Raw genomic sequence first — 13,988 nt, 5'->3', positions numbered from 1 at the left:
AGGATGAGTCTTTGTGTGGCCCTATACCGGGCCTCGAGGCTCTCCCTCCCCACTTTGAATCCACACTCTACAGGGGGGTGTTACATTTTTTCATTCAACCATAAGGCAGGTAATTCAGCCCATTGATTCTGCTCCAGCATTTCACCATGGCTGATTTATTATCCCTCTTAACTCCATTCTCCTGTCTTCTCCCCATAACCGTTGATGCTCTGATTAATCAGAAACCCATCAATCTCCACCTTAAGTATACCCAATGACTCGGCCCCCACAGCCACCTGTGGCAATAACCTCCACAGATTCACCATCTGGCTGAAGAGATTCCTCATCATCTCAGTTCTAAATGGATGTCCCTCTATTCTGAGGCTACCACCCACTATAGAGAACATCCTCTCTACATCCACTCTCTAGGCCTTTCAATATTTAATAGGTTTCAATGAGATCCCTCTCATTCTCCTAAATTTTAGTGAGTACAGGCCCAGAGGTAAACACTCCTAATACATTACCCCTTTCACTCCTGGAATCATTGTTAACCTCCTCTGGATCCTCTCCAATGCCAGCACATCCTTTCTTAGATAACAGGCTCAAACCTGCTCACAATTCTCCAAATACAGTCTGACCAATGTCCTGTCAAGCCTCAGCACTACATCCTTGCTTTTATATTCTAGGCCTCTCAAAATAGATGTTAACATTGAATTTGCCATCCTAACCACAGACTCAACCTGCAAGTTAATCTTTAGGTAATCCTGCACAAGGACTCCCAAGACCTTTTGTTCCTTGGGATTTTGAATGTTCCCCTTGTTTAGAAAATTGTCCACACCTTTATTCCTTCTACCAAAATGCAAGACAATATGCTTCTCTGCCACTATATTCCAGCTGCCTCTTCTGCAGACTTCCTGCTTCCTCAACACTACCTGCCCCTCCACCCCTCTTTGTATCATCTGCTAACATGGCCACAAAGCCATCAACTGGTTATCCAAATCATTGACATAACATAAAAAGTAGTTCCAACACAGACCCCCATCGATCGCCGCTATTCACTGGCAGACAGCTAGAAAAAGCCCCCTTTATTCCCACTCGTGCCTTCTGCCAGTCAGCCAATCTTCTATCCATGCTAGAATCTTTCCTGTAATATCATGGTCTCTTAACTTGTTAAGCAGCCTCATTTGTGGCACCTTGTCAAAGGCCTTCTGAAAATCCAAGTACACAACATCCACTGACTCTCCTCTGCCTATCCTGCCTGTCCCCCCCCCACCCCCAAAGAATTTCAACAGACGTGTCAATAAGATTTCCTCTTAAGGAAACCATGTTGACTTTAGCCTTTAGAGGTGGAGGGGCACGGACACCCCCCCCCCCCGCCACCTTCCCTCGCACCACGAAGGTTGAGAGATCTTTACTCTGGAATGCACCACACTTTCTCATTTGCCCTTACTATTAGTCCCATAAAGTGTACAGTGAGTGCATCCAAACCCCAGTATCACTGAATGGTGTGAAGCCCGCGAGTCTGCACTCTGTACGAGGAGGCTTCGGGCCCCGAATTAACCAGACTGTCTCTGAGAGCTGGCTGTAGGAGCTCTGGGTGCAGCATTCACAATGAGGCAACAGGTTACTAAATGGAGCTCACTATCACTCTGATTTTGTTCAAATTAACCAAAAAGATATGTCTTATTGCATTAAAAACTCCAACGGATCAGGTTTCTAAAAGGACAAGGAGCCCATGACATCGCTATTTTTGCTCTCCTTTTAACTACTTAATTCCTGTATTAAATACACACGGTTTTTATTTTATTGTAATTCTTGCACTGTACTGTTGCTGCAAAGCAAATTTCACGACATAATTTAATGATCAACTTGGATTAATTTTCCTTTGTATTGGTTGTGTATGTTATTGAGTTAATCAGCCAAGTCACCGAACACCGAATGAAAGCAGGCCATTACCTCACTGTGTGGCTTGGCCATGGATGTTACTGAGTTAACACACACTCTGAACGAAGGACAGAATGTTACCTCACTGCCCCTGTCTCCACCAGTTTGATGATCTTCCTTTTTGACACCACTGTGTACTGCAGGTTCAGTCGACCGTACTCCCACTGCACGGGGCAGTAGACATCCAGAGCGTTACACAGCCAGTAGTAGGATGATCGCCTGTCAGAAACAATGTAGCAAACTTCACCTCAACAGCTCTGCTCACTGTCATATACTATCCCCCAGTTGGTCTTCCCCTCTGTCTCCAGAGATGCTCAGAAGTCATCTGTCAATAACCTAAGAATGTCCCAAAGGACTTTTACAACACACACATCCACTATTCAGATATTTTCATGATATGGAAGGTTTCAATGAAATCCTCTCCTCATCTTTATGAAATCCATCAAATACAGGCCCAGAGCCATTCCTGGGATCATTCGTGTAAAATTAAGGCAATAAGGTACCAACTTCTACATGGAAATCTCCCTAGAGCAGCAACTAGGAAAAGGTACCTCATTGCTTTAATTTTATGAAGACAGCCTATGTTTAAATGAGTATTTGGGCATCAGATACCAACTTGATACTACGGTTAAATCCAGGAGACCAGCAAATTGAACCTAAAATGAACTCAGTGTCAGGAATCACAATACAATGTGACTGGAAGGCTGTTTTCAGTCCTTGCTTCCTATAATGCAATTGAGCAAGCCATTTTCAATGGTCTATTTAATATCGCAGAATGAATACAGTATACCCGAAATACTCACTCCTCACAGACGTTAACGAAAACAGAAGAATAAATGACAGAAAAACGTTAGCACCCTGAGTACCCCTTTACCCCTCCTGTCATAAGCATCAAACCCCCCTCCCCCACCTATTACAGCAGGAAGCATCAGCGCTCACCACCCACCAAGTAAGCAAAAACAAAGCCCCCAAAGCAAGGCCATGATTTGCAAACCAACAAAAACTGTGGTTCACCCGACAATTCAATATGCCACAGGTTTCTTTTGCACACTAATAGGTGACACGCGTGAGGAATAAACAACACTGGCTATGCGAGGAGGAAGCTTATCGGGGTCAACCATGGATGTTGTGTCCCAGCTGTCTACGTGATACACGAGCCCAGCCAGTATGATATAGAGAGCAAGCTGTTTCCAATGTAGCAAGCTCCTCCTCTCCGCGAAGCTGATGAATCCAAAGAAACGGCAGAGATATGCTTGGCATCAGATACGTCACAGGAGTTGCCAGTCAGTAACGTAGGACTGCCTTAAGGATTTCAGCTCCAGATTGTTCCACTGGGGTTAACTGCACGTTTTTTTTTAAATAAAAGTTTTGTCAGAACAAAGTAGGCTGTCACAAAGAGACATGGATCTTCCTAACTCAACCCATTGCCCCCAACAGCTTCGTTTGCCCTTTAAAAATGGGACACTACCACATTACATGTAGTTATCTAGTCATTCAACTCTACAAACATGCAGTGCTACAGTATCCTTCCTTGTAAAGCTCTTTTACCGAATCACTCAGACCTCTGTTAGTAAAGACTGTATTTAATGCTCCCCCATTACTAACTGCCCTGCCAACAACACAAATCCCAGCTGATGAAGAAGCACTAGGTAGAGCTCACCGGGCCTGGAACTCCTTGGTGCAGAGCGAGTGTGTGATGTGTTCGATAGAGTCGCACAAACAGTGAGTGTAGTCATACGTTGGGTAGATGCACCTTCAAAGGACACACAAACAGGGAGTGAGAACCTGGAAAACACCAAGCATCGTAGCAGGGGCTGGGAAAGGGTGATGGTGAATGGGGCTGGCTGGGGCCAGGGGGGGCGAGAGACGAGAGACAAAGGGCTGAGGTAGAAAGCAGTGAGCGGTTGGGTTGGGTTTGGTTTGGGAACCAGGGTCAGTGAGCTGAGGCGGGAGGCAGGGGTTGAGAGAGTGACAGCAGGGGAGCTGCGTGGGCAGTGACTAATTTGGAGAGGGTGAGCTCAGAGAACAGCCTTACCATTTATCAGCAGTTCGATGGTGAGCGGTGTATTTTATCCTGTAAGCCACTGGATCCATTTTTCCATCCTCCATAATGAGCTTCATGCGAAGGGTCACCTCTCCTTCCGCAAACATTCCCTTCCGCATTTGCTGTGGGGCAGATGAAGGAGGAAGCTCACTGACTTACGAGCACTTGCAGTGTGCAATCCTCAATAATCTGTGGTCGAGAATGGCAACTAGAGGTACCACCAGCTACGACCTACGCTCCAACCCAACCCACAGTTCCCCCTACCATTCCAACTCTATCCAACCTGCTTCCTCCAGCCCAATCCACGGGTCCCCCACCACACTACTCCACCTTCATCCACAGGATTAATATGGTGTTACATGCTCAAGGAGATTGTTTTTGTGTGAGAATGCTGTAATGGTCTTTTGGAGGTCACCTGATGTGATTTTCCCACTGTTGAGGTCACATGATGACATGTGCCCCATGACTATATAAGGTGACGCAGTAGGGATTTTGAGTTTGTAGATTTCCAGGTAGAACGTGTTGTGCCTCCGTTTCTGTTGCGTGTTTGTTTTTGTGATGCAGTTTCATTTTTAAAACTGAAGGTGCGTTCTCTTACAAGATTTGTATTATTGAACTGGGAATTTGTGGCTGGAAGTGCCAATTTACTCAATTCCGACAGTTTTGAAGGGAGAGTGAAGAATTCAAAGTGAAGGATCGAGAGAAGTCGGCATCGGTTGGCAGTTTAATAAAGAATCGACCTTATTGAGTCTTCGTTGAAGAGAAGCTGCATTGAGATAACTCTTGTAAAAGCGCAATGAGTTCATGCACAAAGGCTCTCTCTCTCTAAAAGGAATTTAAGGTCAGTTGATTTAAACTGTTTAATTTCGGCATCGGGAATCCTGTGGACAGAACCGGCAGTAAAGGTGCGTCGGTGAAGAAATCGTTCTCCAGAGAAGTCTCTCCGAATTGAATGTGTAAAACCGTTGGACTTTTGAAGTTATCGCTTTAAGAACTGTTTCTGCATTTAACTCTTTAAGAACCAGAGCCGAGTGGAGTTGATGAAAGGCTGCGTACCTGTTTAACCTCCGGTCAAAGTTTTCCTTTTGTTTTTTTTCTCCTTATCGTTTATACGTGTTTAATAAATGTTCGGTTGTTTTTATAAAACCTGTCTCCGTTAATATTCATTGTTGCCAGTTATGTAACAATGGGTACAGGATTAACAATAGTAAGGTGTGGATGAGTTAGCCCAAATGATTTCCAACGAGGCTCCGGTTGAAGCTCTGCTGGGTTTTGCCAGCAGACATTGGGACTATGCTGTTGCCATCACCTACCTCAAACAGGAGGAGGGATTCCTCAATTGGCCGATCCCTCCATGGAGAAGGGGGAGGATTGTGTCCTTTAATCTCATCCACTGTCTGGTGACAGGCATATGCCATGTTCCTGCGTGGTAGTGGAAACAGAGAGAAAACGTTAACATTCAAGGTATGCTGCAGAATTTCACCGCATTCAAGAGCTGTAGACAGAACTGCCTCAGTGCCAGACACCCCGGTTCGATCCTGACCTTTAGCGCTTTCCGTGTTGAGTTTACCCGTTCTCGGTGATCTCATGAATTTCTCCTGGGTGTTTCAGTTCCCTCCTAGACGTGCATGGAGGGTTAACTGCTCCCAGCGTATAGATGAGAAATCGAATGTTGATGAGAATAAAGAGTGGGATTAGTATGGACAGGTAGTTGGTGGTCAGTCTGTTTCCCTGCTGTCTTTCTCTATGACATACAGTTGCAAGAAAAATAAAGTGTGAACTCTCTACAGTTACCTGGTTTTTTGCTTTAATTACTCAAAGTGTGGTTTGATTATCCAAGTCAGAATAATGGACAAACACAATCCGCTTAAACGAATAACACACAAACAATTGTACTTTTCACTTCTTTACTTAACCCATTGTTTAATCAATCACAGTCCAGGGGAAATAGTATGTGAACCCTTGCATTTAATAACAGTAGAACCTCCTTTAGCAGCAATAACCTCCACCAAACGCTTCCTGTGGCTGCTGATCAGATTTGCACAGTGGCAAGGAGAAATTTTAGACCATTCCTCCATACAAAGCTGTATCATCAATATTTCTAGGATGCCTTACATGAACAGATCTCTTCAGGTCATGCCACAGTATCTCAATAGGGTTAAGGTCTGGACTCCAACTCGGCCATTGCAAAACACCAACTTCCTTATTTTTAAACCATTCTGTTGTTGATTTACTCGGGTTTTAGATCATTGTCTTGTTGCATCATTCAACTTCTATTAAGCTTCAGGTGACAGACCTCTATCTTGACATTCTCCTGTAAAAAGTCTTGATACGATTTTGAATTCATTGTTCCCTCAACAATTGCAAGCTGTCCAGGCGCCCTGAGGCAGCCCCAAACCATGATGCTCCTTCCACCATGCTTCACAGTTGGGGTGAGTTTTTGCTATGTTTGGAAGGAAAAGGGCACTGCACACCAACACCAGTGTGCATTTCTGCCAAAAAGTTCAACTTTTGTCTTATCTGTCCATGGAACATTGTCCCAGAAGTGTTGTAGAATATCCAGGTGGTCTTTTGCAAACTTGAGAAGTGCAGCAATACACATCAAAGTGGCTGGTGAACGCAGCAGGCCAGGCAGCATCTCTAGGCCTGACGAAGGGTCTCGGCCTGAAACGTCGACTGTACCTCTTCCTAGAGGTGCTGCCTGGCCTGCTGCGTTCACCAGCAACTTTGATGTGTGTTGCTTGAATTTCCAGCACCTGCAGAATTCCTGTTGTTTGTTGTTGTTCGAAGTGCAGCAATGTTTATTTTTGGGAGAGCAGTGGCGTCCTTCCATAAACACCACTCTTGTTCAGTGCTTTTTCTTATAGCAGACACGTGGACAAGTGCTTTAACAAATTCTAGGGATTTCTGCAGGAATTTTGCTGTTACCCTTGGGTTCTTTTTCATCTACTTTAGCATTACACATCGTGCTCTTGATGTGATCTTTGGAGGATGTCCACTCCTAGGGAGACTAACAATAGCACTGAATTTCTTCCATTTGCAGGCAATTTCTCTTACTGTGGACTGAGGAACACAGGGGTCTTTAGAATAATGTTTTTGTAGCCTTTTCCAGTTTCATGCATCTCTACATTTCTAAGGTCCTCTGGAAGGTGTTTTGATTGAGACACGTTGCACATAAACAGATCTTTCTTGAGAAAAGTAAGCTTTGTCAACAATCTGACTTCGTGTCTTTTTTAAAGGGCAGGGCACTTCTACAACCCACACCTCAAATCTCATTGATTGCAATACCTGTCTCCAACTAGCTTTTGTAGAAGGCATTACCCCACAGGTTCTCATAACTTTTTTGAACCCAGACTGTGATTGCTTAAATGGTCTACTCAGCATTGACAAGAAGAAACAATTGTATTGTTGAGCTCAGAAATGGCAAGGATAAAAGAACCCTAATGGCAGTTGTATAGAGGCCTCCAAATAACAGCAGGGATGTGGATAACAAATTACAGCAGGAAATAGAAAAGGCATGTCAGAAGGGCAATTTCATGATAATTGTTGGGGATTTTAACATGAAAGTGGATTGGGAAAACTAGGCCAGCACTGGACCTCGAGAGAGAATTTGTAGAATGTCTAAGGGATGGCTTTTTAGAACAGCTTGTTGTTGAGCCCACTAGGGGATCGGCTGTGCTAGATTGGGTGTTGTGCAATGATCCAGAGGTGATAAGAGAGCTTAAGGTTAAGGAACCCTTAGGGAACAGTGATCACAATATGATCAAGTTCACTTTGAAATTTGAGAAGGAGAAACAAAATTCCAATGCGTCGGTATTTCAGTGGAATAAAGGAAATTACAATGGCATGAGGGGGGAACTGGCCAAGGTTGACTGGAAAGGGACACCAGCAGGAAGGACAGCAGAGCAGCAATGGCTGAAGTTTCTGTGAAAAATGAGGGAAGTGCAAGACAGATATATTCCGAATAAGAAGAAATTTTCAAGAATGAAAGGGTTGCCATATGAGGAACGTCTAGCAGCTCTTGGGCTGTACTCTCTGGAGTTTGGAGAATGAGGGGGGGATCTCATAGAAACATTCCAAATGTTAAAAGGCCTGGACAGATTAGATATGGCAAAGTTATTTCCTATGGTGGGGGGGCCTAGGACAAGAGGGCATGCCTTCAGGATTGAGGAACGTCCATTTCGAACAGAGATACAAAGAAATTACTTTAGTCAGAGGGTGGTAAATCTGTGGAATTTGTTGCCATGAGCGGCTGTGGAGGCCAAGTCATTGGGTGCATTTAAGGCAGCGATAGTTAGGTTCTTAATTAACCAGGACATCAAAGGGTATGGGGAGAAGGCAGGGGAGTGGGAATGACCGGAAGAATTGGATCAACCCATGATTGAATGGTGGAGCAGAATCGATGGACCGAATGGCCTACTTCTGCTCCTACATCTTATGGTCTTGTTAGTTTAGACAGATTGTGTTTGCCTATTATTTTGACTTAAATGAGGAGCAGACCACATTTTATGAGTGAGTAAAGCAGAAAACAAGGTAATTGCAAAGGGCTCAAACTTTCTTGCAACTGTACAATAAGAGGCCAGAACTTTTATTGAATGTTTTACCATCTCCGGACAGCTTACGGTTCATAAAATCTTCACTTCAACAGTGATGACTAAGCATAGGTGTTCAAGAGAGCCCATGGTAGTGTAGTGGTTAGCGTAATACTTCACAGTGCCAGAATCAGGGTTCAATTCCCACCCATGTCTGTAAGGAGTCAATGCTCTCTCCATGACTGGATACTCTGGTTTCCTCCCACATTCCAAACATATACGGGTTAGGGTAAATACACTGTAGACATGTTGTGTTGACACCAGAAACGTGGCAATACTTGCGGGCTGACCCCAGCACATTCCTTGGACTGTATTGTTTGTTAACACAAACAGATTTCACTGTATGTCGATGTACATGTGACACAAAGAAAATCTCTCTTGACAGTGAAACCTGCCACCCTCGCTGTCCAGTCTACATTACCCCTCACCCGTCGGGTCTGCATGAGACTTCAGACTATGGTTGATTTTTACTGCCCTCCTATAGTAATCCTTAGTTCCCAAAGTCCCTTAGCAGGCATCAGATGGTCAGTGTATTTCGAGGGCAAAAGGGGAGACAACTGCTGGCCTGGCCAATAATGCCCAGAATAAACTACAATGGACAGGATAGATATTTCTAAGGGTGCTGAAGTCCAAAACTAGCAGAACTCACAGAATGGAAATACAGAATTCCAACAGAGGAGTCTGGTGAAACTTTGTTTAGTCCATGGGCAGAAGGCAGAACGCATTCTCTTGGGAAGTGAAACACGATGGAGAGAGGAACAAAGTGGGGGTGGGGGCAGTGAGAGTGGCCCTTGGTCATTGGGCAATGGAGAAATACTGGCTGAAAGCAGAAGAAATGAGTGACCTGTTCCTGCGCTGTACGTTCTGTACACCCACCTTTTGATTAATTCCACTGCCCAGTCGTACAGTTGGTCAAAATAGTCAGACGCATGGGTGACCGCGTACGGCGTGTAACCTTGAGGAAGATGAGATGGTTAAAGGAGGTTCAGTACCATGTGGAAATGCTCAGTCACCACAAACTACATATAATAACTGTATTCTTCACATTCAATCCCTCTTTCAATCCAAAAGGAAAACACCCAGACAGATCTCACACTGCAGTGACTTTGACCATATTCCTACTTGTTGTGTCATGCAGTGACTTCTTGTCCCTTCTGGGGAAGACAGCAAGACACTTAGGACTGTCTACTCAGAGACAGTACGGTTCAGACCAAACCCTGTATCTGAACTCTGAAGCATTGCCTGAAAATTTAACAAGGGGTGGGACCAGCTCGCCTACGGGAACATTGAGGAGACCCCTCCTCCAGTCTGTCAGTTGCGACAGCAATGAACTGCAGGGTAAGAGAGCCCAGCTTCTTTGTGTGTCATAGGGCAGGGGCCGATTTTGATGGAGCTGGCAATGTGGACAGAGGAAGTGATGACTGTGAGGTCTCCCAGCCTTGCGATGGAAGGTGTGCTGGGCAAAAACCAACCCGGGTTCACTGTGAAAGCCTAGTACCACTGTGGAAGGTGGGTTACTGTTCCTCAGAGCATCAGTTCCTTTGAAACTAGTACATAGCTCCCTGAAAGTAATCACATAGACAGGCAGAATGATGAAAATGGCATCTGGCATACTTGCCATGACCAGTCACGGAACTGAGCCCAAGAACATGGAACGTGACAACACTGTTTAGACCCTTCAGCCTATGTTGTTCCTCCAGCCTTTTAACCTACTCCAAGATCATTCTAACCCTTCCCTTCTACATCCATGTGCCTATCTAAGAGGTTCTTAAATATCCCTGATATCCCCCCTATACTTCCCTCCAATCAATTTAAAATTATACCCCCACCTCTTGTATTAGCCACTTCTGCTGTGAGAAAAAGTCTCTGGACACAAGGAATGCTGGTGGAACGCAGCAAGCCAGGCAGCATCTATAGGTAGTAGTACAGTCGACATCTTGGCCTGAAACGTCGACTGTACTTCTTCCTATAGATGCTGCCTGGCCTGCTGTGTTCACCAGCATTTTGTGTGTGTTGCTTGGATTTCCAGCATCTGCAGATTTCCTCGTGTTTGTGCTCTGGACACAAGCTTTGGGATGTTACCTTGCAAGAGCTCAGTGATACCGGTGGGCTGCTGAGCATGATTCCAGTCACTGTCAGTAAGCAATGGGTTCACAAGGATGTTACTGAGACAGATGGGTAGATGGGTTTTAGTAATGACAAGAGACTGGAAAAGCCGTGATTGTTTTCCCTAAAGCACAGCAGATGTGGGGGGGGGGGGGGTTGCTGTTGTGGAGGGGACCTTATAGAGGGTTGTAACGTAATGAAGGGCACAGATGGGTGGGTGGTCAGGCTTTTCCCCAGTTTAGGGTGTCTAAAACTAGAGGTCAGAGGTTTAAGGTGAAAGGGTATAGATTTAACAGCTCACCTTTTAAACTTTGTCCACTGGGTGGTGGGTAGTTGAAGAGGAGGTAGAGATGGGTACACTTACACCATAGATGGAAAAGGTTTACAGGCATATGAGCCAATTGCAGGCAAGTGGGACTAACTGAGTTGGCATAGACGAGCTGGGCCTTTGGGGCTAATAACTGAGCTTGGTGGGGCGGAGGGGGAAGGGATGCAGAAAGCACAGCAGAAACACCAGTCACAGTGCCAGGTTCAGCAGATTGAGCTCAGCAACTGGCATCAGCAGGAATTTGGGAGCAGACCATTCCAGACTGCTGGAACTGCTTGGGATTGCCAATCTGTTCCCACCAATATATCGCCCGAGAAATGGCTCACAATCAAATCTGCATACACCAGCCAGTGAATGAACAGCACCCATCTGCCTGACAGCTCATCGTCAAACATACCGAGCCATTCCACCATCTCCCTGATGCCTCGGAAATACTTCTCCTCTTCCTTCTCAGGGTTTGTGTCGTCGTACCGAAGAAAGCAGATCCCATTGTTTGCCTGCAATCAACATTTACCCTAATCAGTAACAGCGGACAGCACCGCAGCCTGACGTACAAGTATACAGATACTGTGGGAAAGAGGCGGCAAGATGCACAAGGTCAAAAGGTGACAGCAGTTCTTCACAATGCCGACAGGAAAGCTATAAACGCAGCAAGTCTGTGACAGATACAGTACTGGGATACTGCACCGATGGGGTCACACCAGTCACTGTACAACATGGGGGTGGGTACAGTGCTGGTGGGGACGGGTCTGTCGCTGTGGAACGCCGGGGCGCGGTACCGGTGGGGACGTGTCCGTCAGTGTGGAACACCGGGGCGCGGTACCGGTGGGGACGTGTCCGTCAGTGTGGAACACCGGGGTGCAGTACCAGTGGGGAGGGGTCTGTCCCTGTGTAACACCGGGGTGCAGTACCAGTGGGGAGGGGTCTGTCCCTGTGTAACACCGGGGTACGATACCGGTGGGGACGGGTCCGTCACTGTACAACACCGTGGTACGGTACCGGTGGGGAGGGGTCCGTCGCTGTGTAACACCGGGGTACAGTACCGGTGGGGAGGGGTCCGTCGCTGTGTAACATCGGGGCTCGGTACCGGTGGGGAGGGGTCCGTCGCTGTGTAACACCGGGGTACGGTACCGGTGGGGAGGGGTCCGTCGCTGTGTAACACCGGGGCTCGGTACCGGTGGGGAGGGGTCCGTCGCTGTACAACACCGGGTTACAGTGCTGGTGTGGAGCAATCTGTCACTGTATAACACTGGGTTCGGTACCAGTCATTAATTTACATCTACCATTCTTGTTACAGATACCCAAACATTTAGGGAGGATTTTAATAGAACGAGAGACGATTTCTTTTTGACATTGTACATTCTGTGAAAGGGGGGGGGGGGGCGAGGATGGTATGTGGAGACCCCCCCCCCACCACAGCGCTCTGTAGAGGGTGTGTTAATGGACATGCAGTGAGGAATGAGGACAGAGGGTCAGGCAGGACACAGAGCTAAACACTGAAACACTCACCCTGGCATAACCAAAGTTGAAGTTGATGGCCTTGGCATGGCCGATATGGAGAATCCCATTAGGCTCTGGGGGAAACCGCGTCCGCACCTTGGAGACAGCAACATAGGGATGAGTGTTTGCGATTCATTTAACTCCTTTCAGACAACCAACCCTAACATCTGAAACAGTGTTGGAGTAGGGCCAGTGATGGACAGGTAGGAAGAGCCACTGGGAAAACATGGCCAGATCCAGCCTCTCATTGTACCAATACATCAGATTATAGGAATGCGTAACTGGGCAGGGTGACCAACTTTACAATCACATGGACATTAGGGACCAGAGACCAGACACAGATTCAAGGGGTAATCAAAGCTTGAGTAGTACTCTATGCCCACTGTCCACAACACAGCTCACTCCAAGTGCCCCCCACTTTGTGCATAACTCAGACCCCAGCTGAAATACCCAAACCCTACACTGTTGCCAACATCAGCAACAACCTTCACGACAGAACATACTCCTCCGGCCTTTCTCCAGCCCACTCTCACACAGTGTACACCACCAGGGCACTGGCATGACACTGGACTCCCGCTAGACTATAAGAGTTAGGAGCAGAATTAAGCCATTCAGCCCATCGAGTCTGCTCCACTATTCTATGACAACTGATTCATTATCCACCCGAACCCATTCTCCTGCCTCCTCTCCGTAATCTTTGGTGCCCCAACTAATCAAGAACCTATCAATATCAGCTTTAAATATAACAATGACTTGGCCTCCACGGTCTTCTATAACAATAAATTCCTTCGATTCACCACCCTCTGGCTAAAGAAATTTATCTTCATCTGTCTAGAGAGACTTTGGCTGAGTCTCAGATCAGGGGGCACACCCTCAGAATACAAAGGAAATATTCCCTCCACATCCACTATCTAGACCTTTCAGCATTCAATAGGGTTCAATGAAATCTCCCCCATCCTTTTTCTAAACTCCAGCTAGTACAGGCCCAGAACCATCAAATGCTCTTCACCTGTTAACCCTTTCATTCCTGGAATCATTTTCATGAACCTCTCTAGACCCTCTCCAATGCCAGCACATCTGTTCTTAGCGAAATAACCCAAAAACTGCTGACGATACTCAGAGTGGCGCATTCTGTCTTCCTTCCCAGGAAGACCCATCATTACAAGGCATTTTTGTGGCATCACTTCAGCACAGCAAGAGATCACAAACCCGAACCATCTCAGCTCCCATTCCCCTGTTTAATCAAACTTTAAAAACGAGTCTTTGATAGGCTTTAATCCAATGTCCGCAATGGGACAGGAGCATGGCTTGCGTAGTGGAGGTGCTTGACGATAGGTGCTGCTTTCCTGCGACAACACTCCATGTAGATATGCTCAATGGTGGTAATGTTAGAAAACCATCAATGGGGAGTAGGTCCTGCCATGTGAGACTGATTCTTGCAATAAAGGGGCAGAACCTCTGATCACACATTACATTAGGACAGCCACGGCGAGTG

At 46.2% G+C, this 13,988-nt stretch overlaps 1 protein-coding gene across 2 annotated transcripts in view; it reads right to left on the bottom strand.

Annotated features, from left to right (window-relative positions):
* qars1 (glutaminyl-tRNA synthetase 1) overlaps positions 1–13,988 on the bottom strand; it is a 59,893-nt gene that overhangs the window by 23,790 nt on the left and 22,115 nt on the right. For both annotated transcript variants that reach the window (XM_063068290.1, XM_063068289.1), the window contains exons 10-16: positions 12,503–12,589; positions 11,391–11,490; positions 9,436–9,514; positions 5,281–5,389; positions 3,959–4,089; positions 3,584–3,676; positions 2,005–2,142 (exon numbers count right to left, since the gene is read on the bottom strand). In XM_063068290.1, the coding sequence (XP_062924360.1) occupies positions 2,005–2,142; positions 3,584–3,676; positions 3,959–4,089; positions 5,281–5,389; positions 9,436–9,514; positions 11,391–11,490; positions 12,503–12,589 (737 nt within the window). The remainder of the gene's footprint in view (positions 1–2,004; positions 2,143–3,583; positions 3,677–3,958; positions 4,090–5,280; positions 5,390–9,435; positions 9,515–11,390; positions 11,491–12,502; positions 12,590–13,988) is intronic.

This window comes from Mobula hypostoma, chromosome 15, assembly GCF_963921235.1.
Source record: "Mobula hypostoma chromosome 15, sMobHyp1.1, whole genome shotgun sequence".
In the NCBI taxonomy this organism is placed as follows: domain Eukaryota; kingdom Metazoa; phylum Chordata; class Chondrichthyes; order Myliobatiformes; family Myliobatidae; genus Mobula; species Mobula hypostoma.
This window is presented reverse-complemented; position numbering and strand designations above follow the sequence as displayed.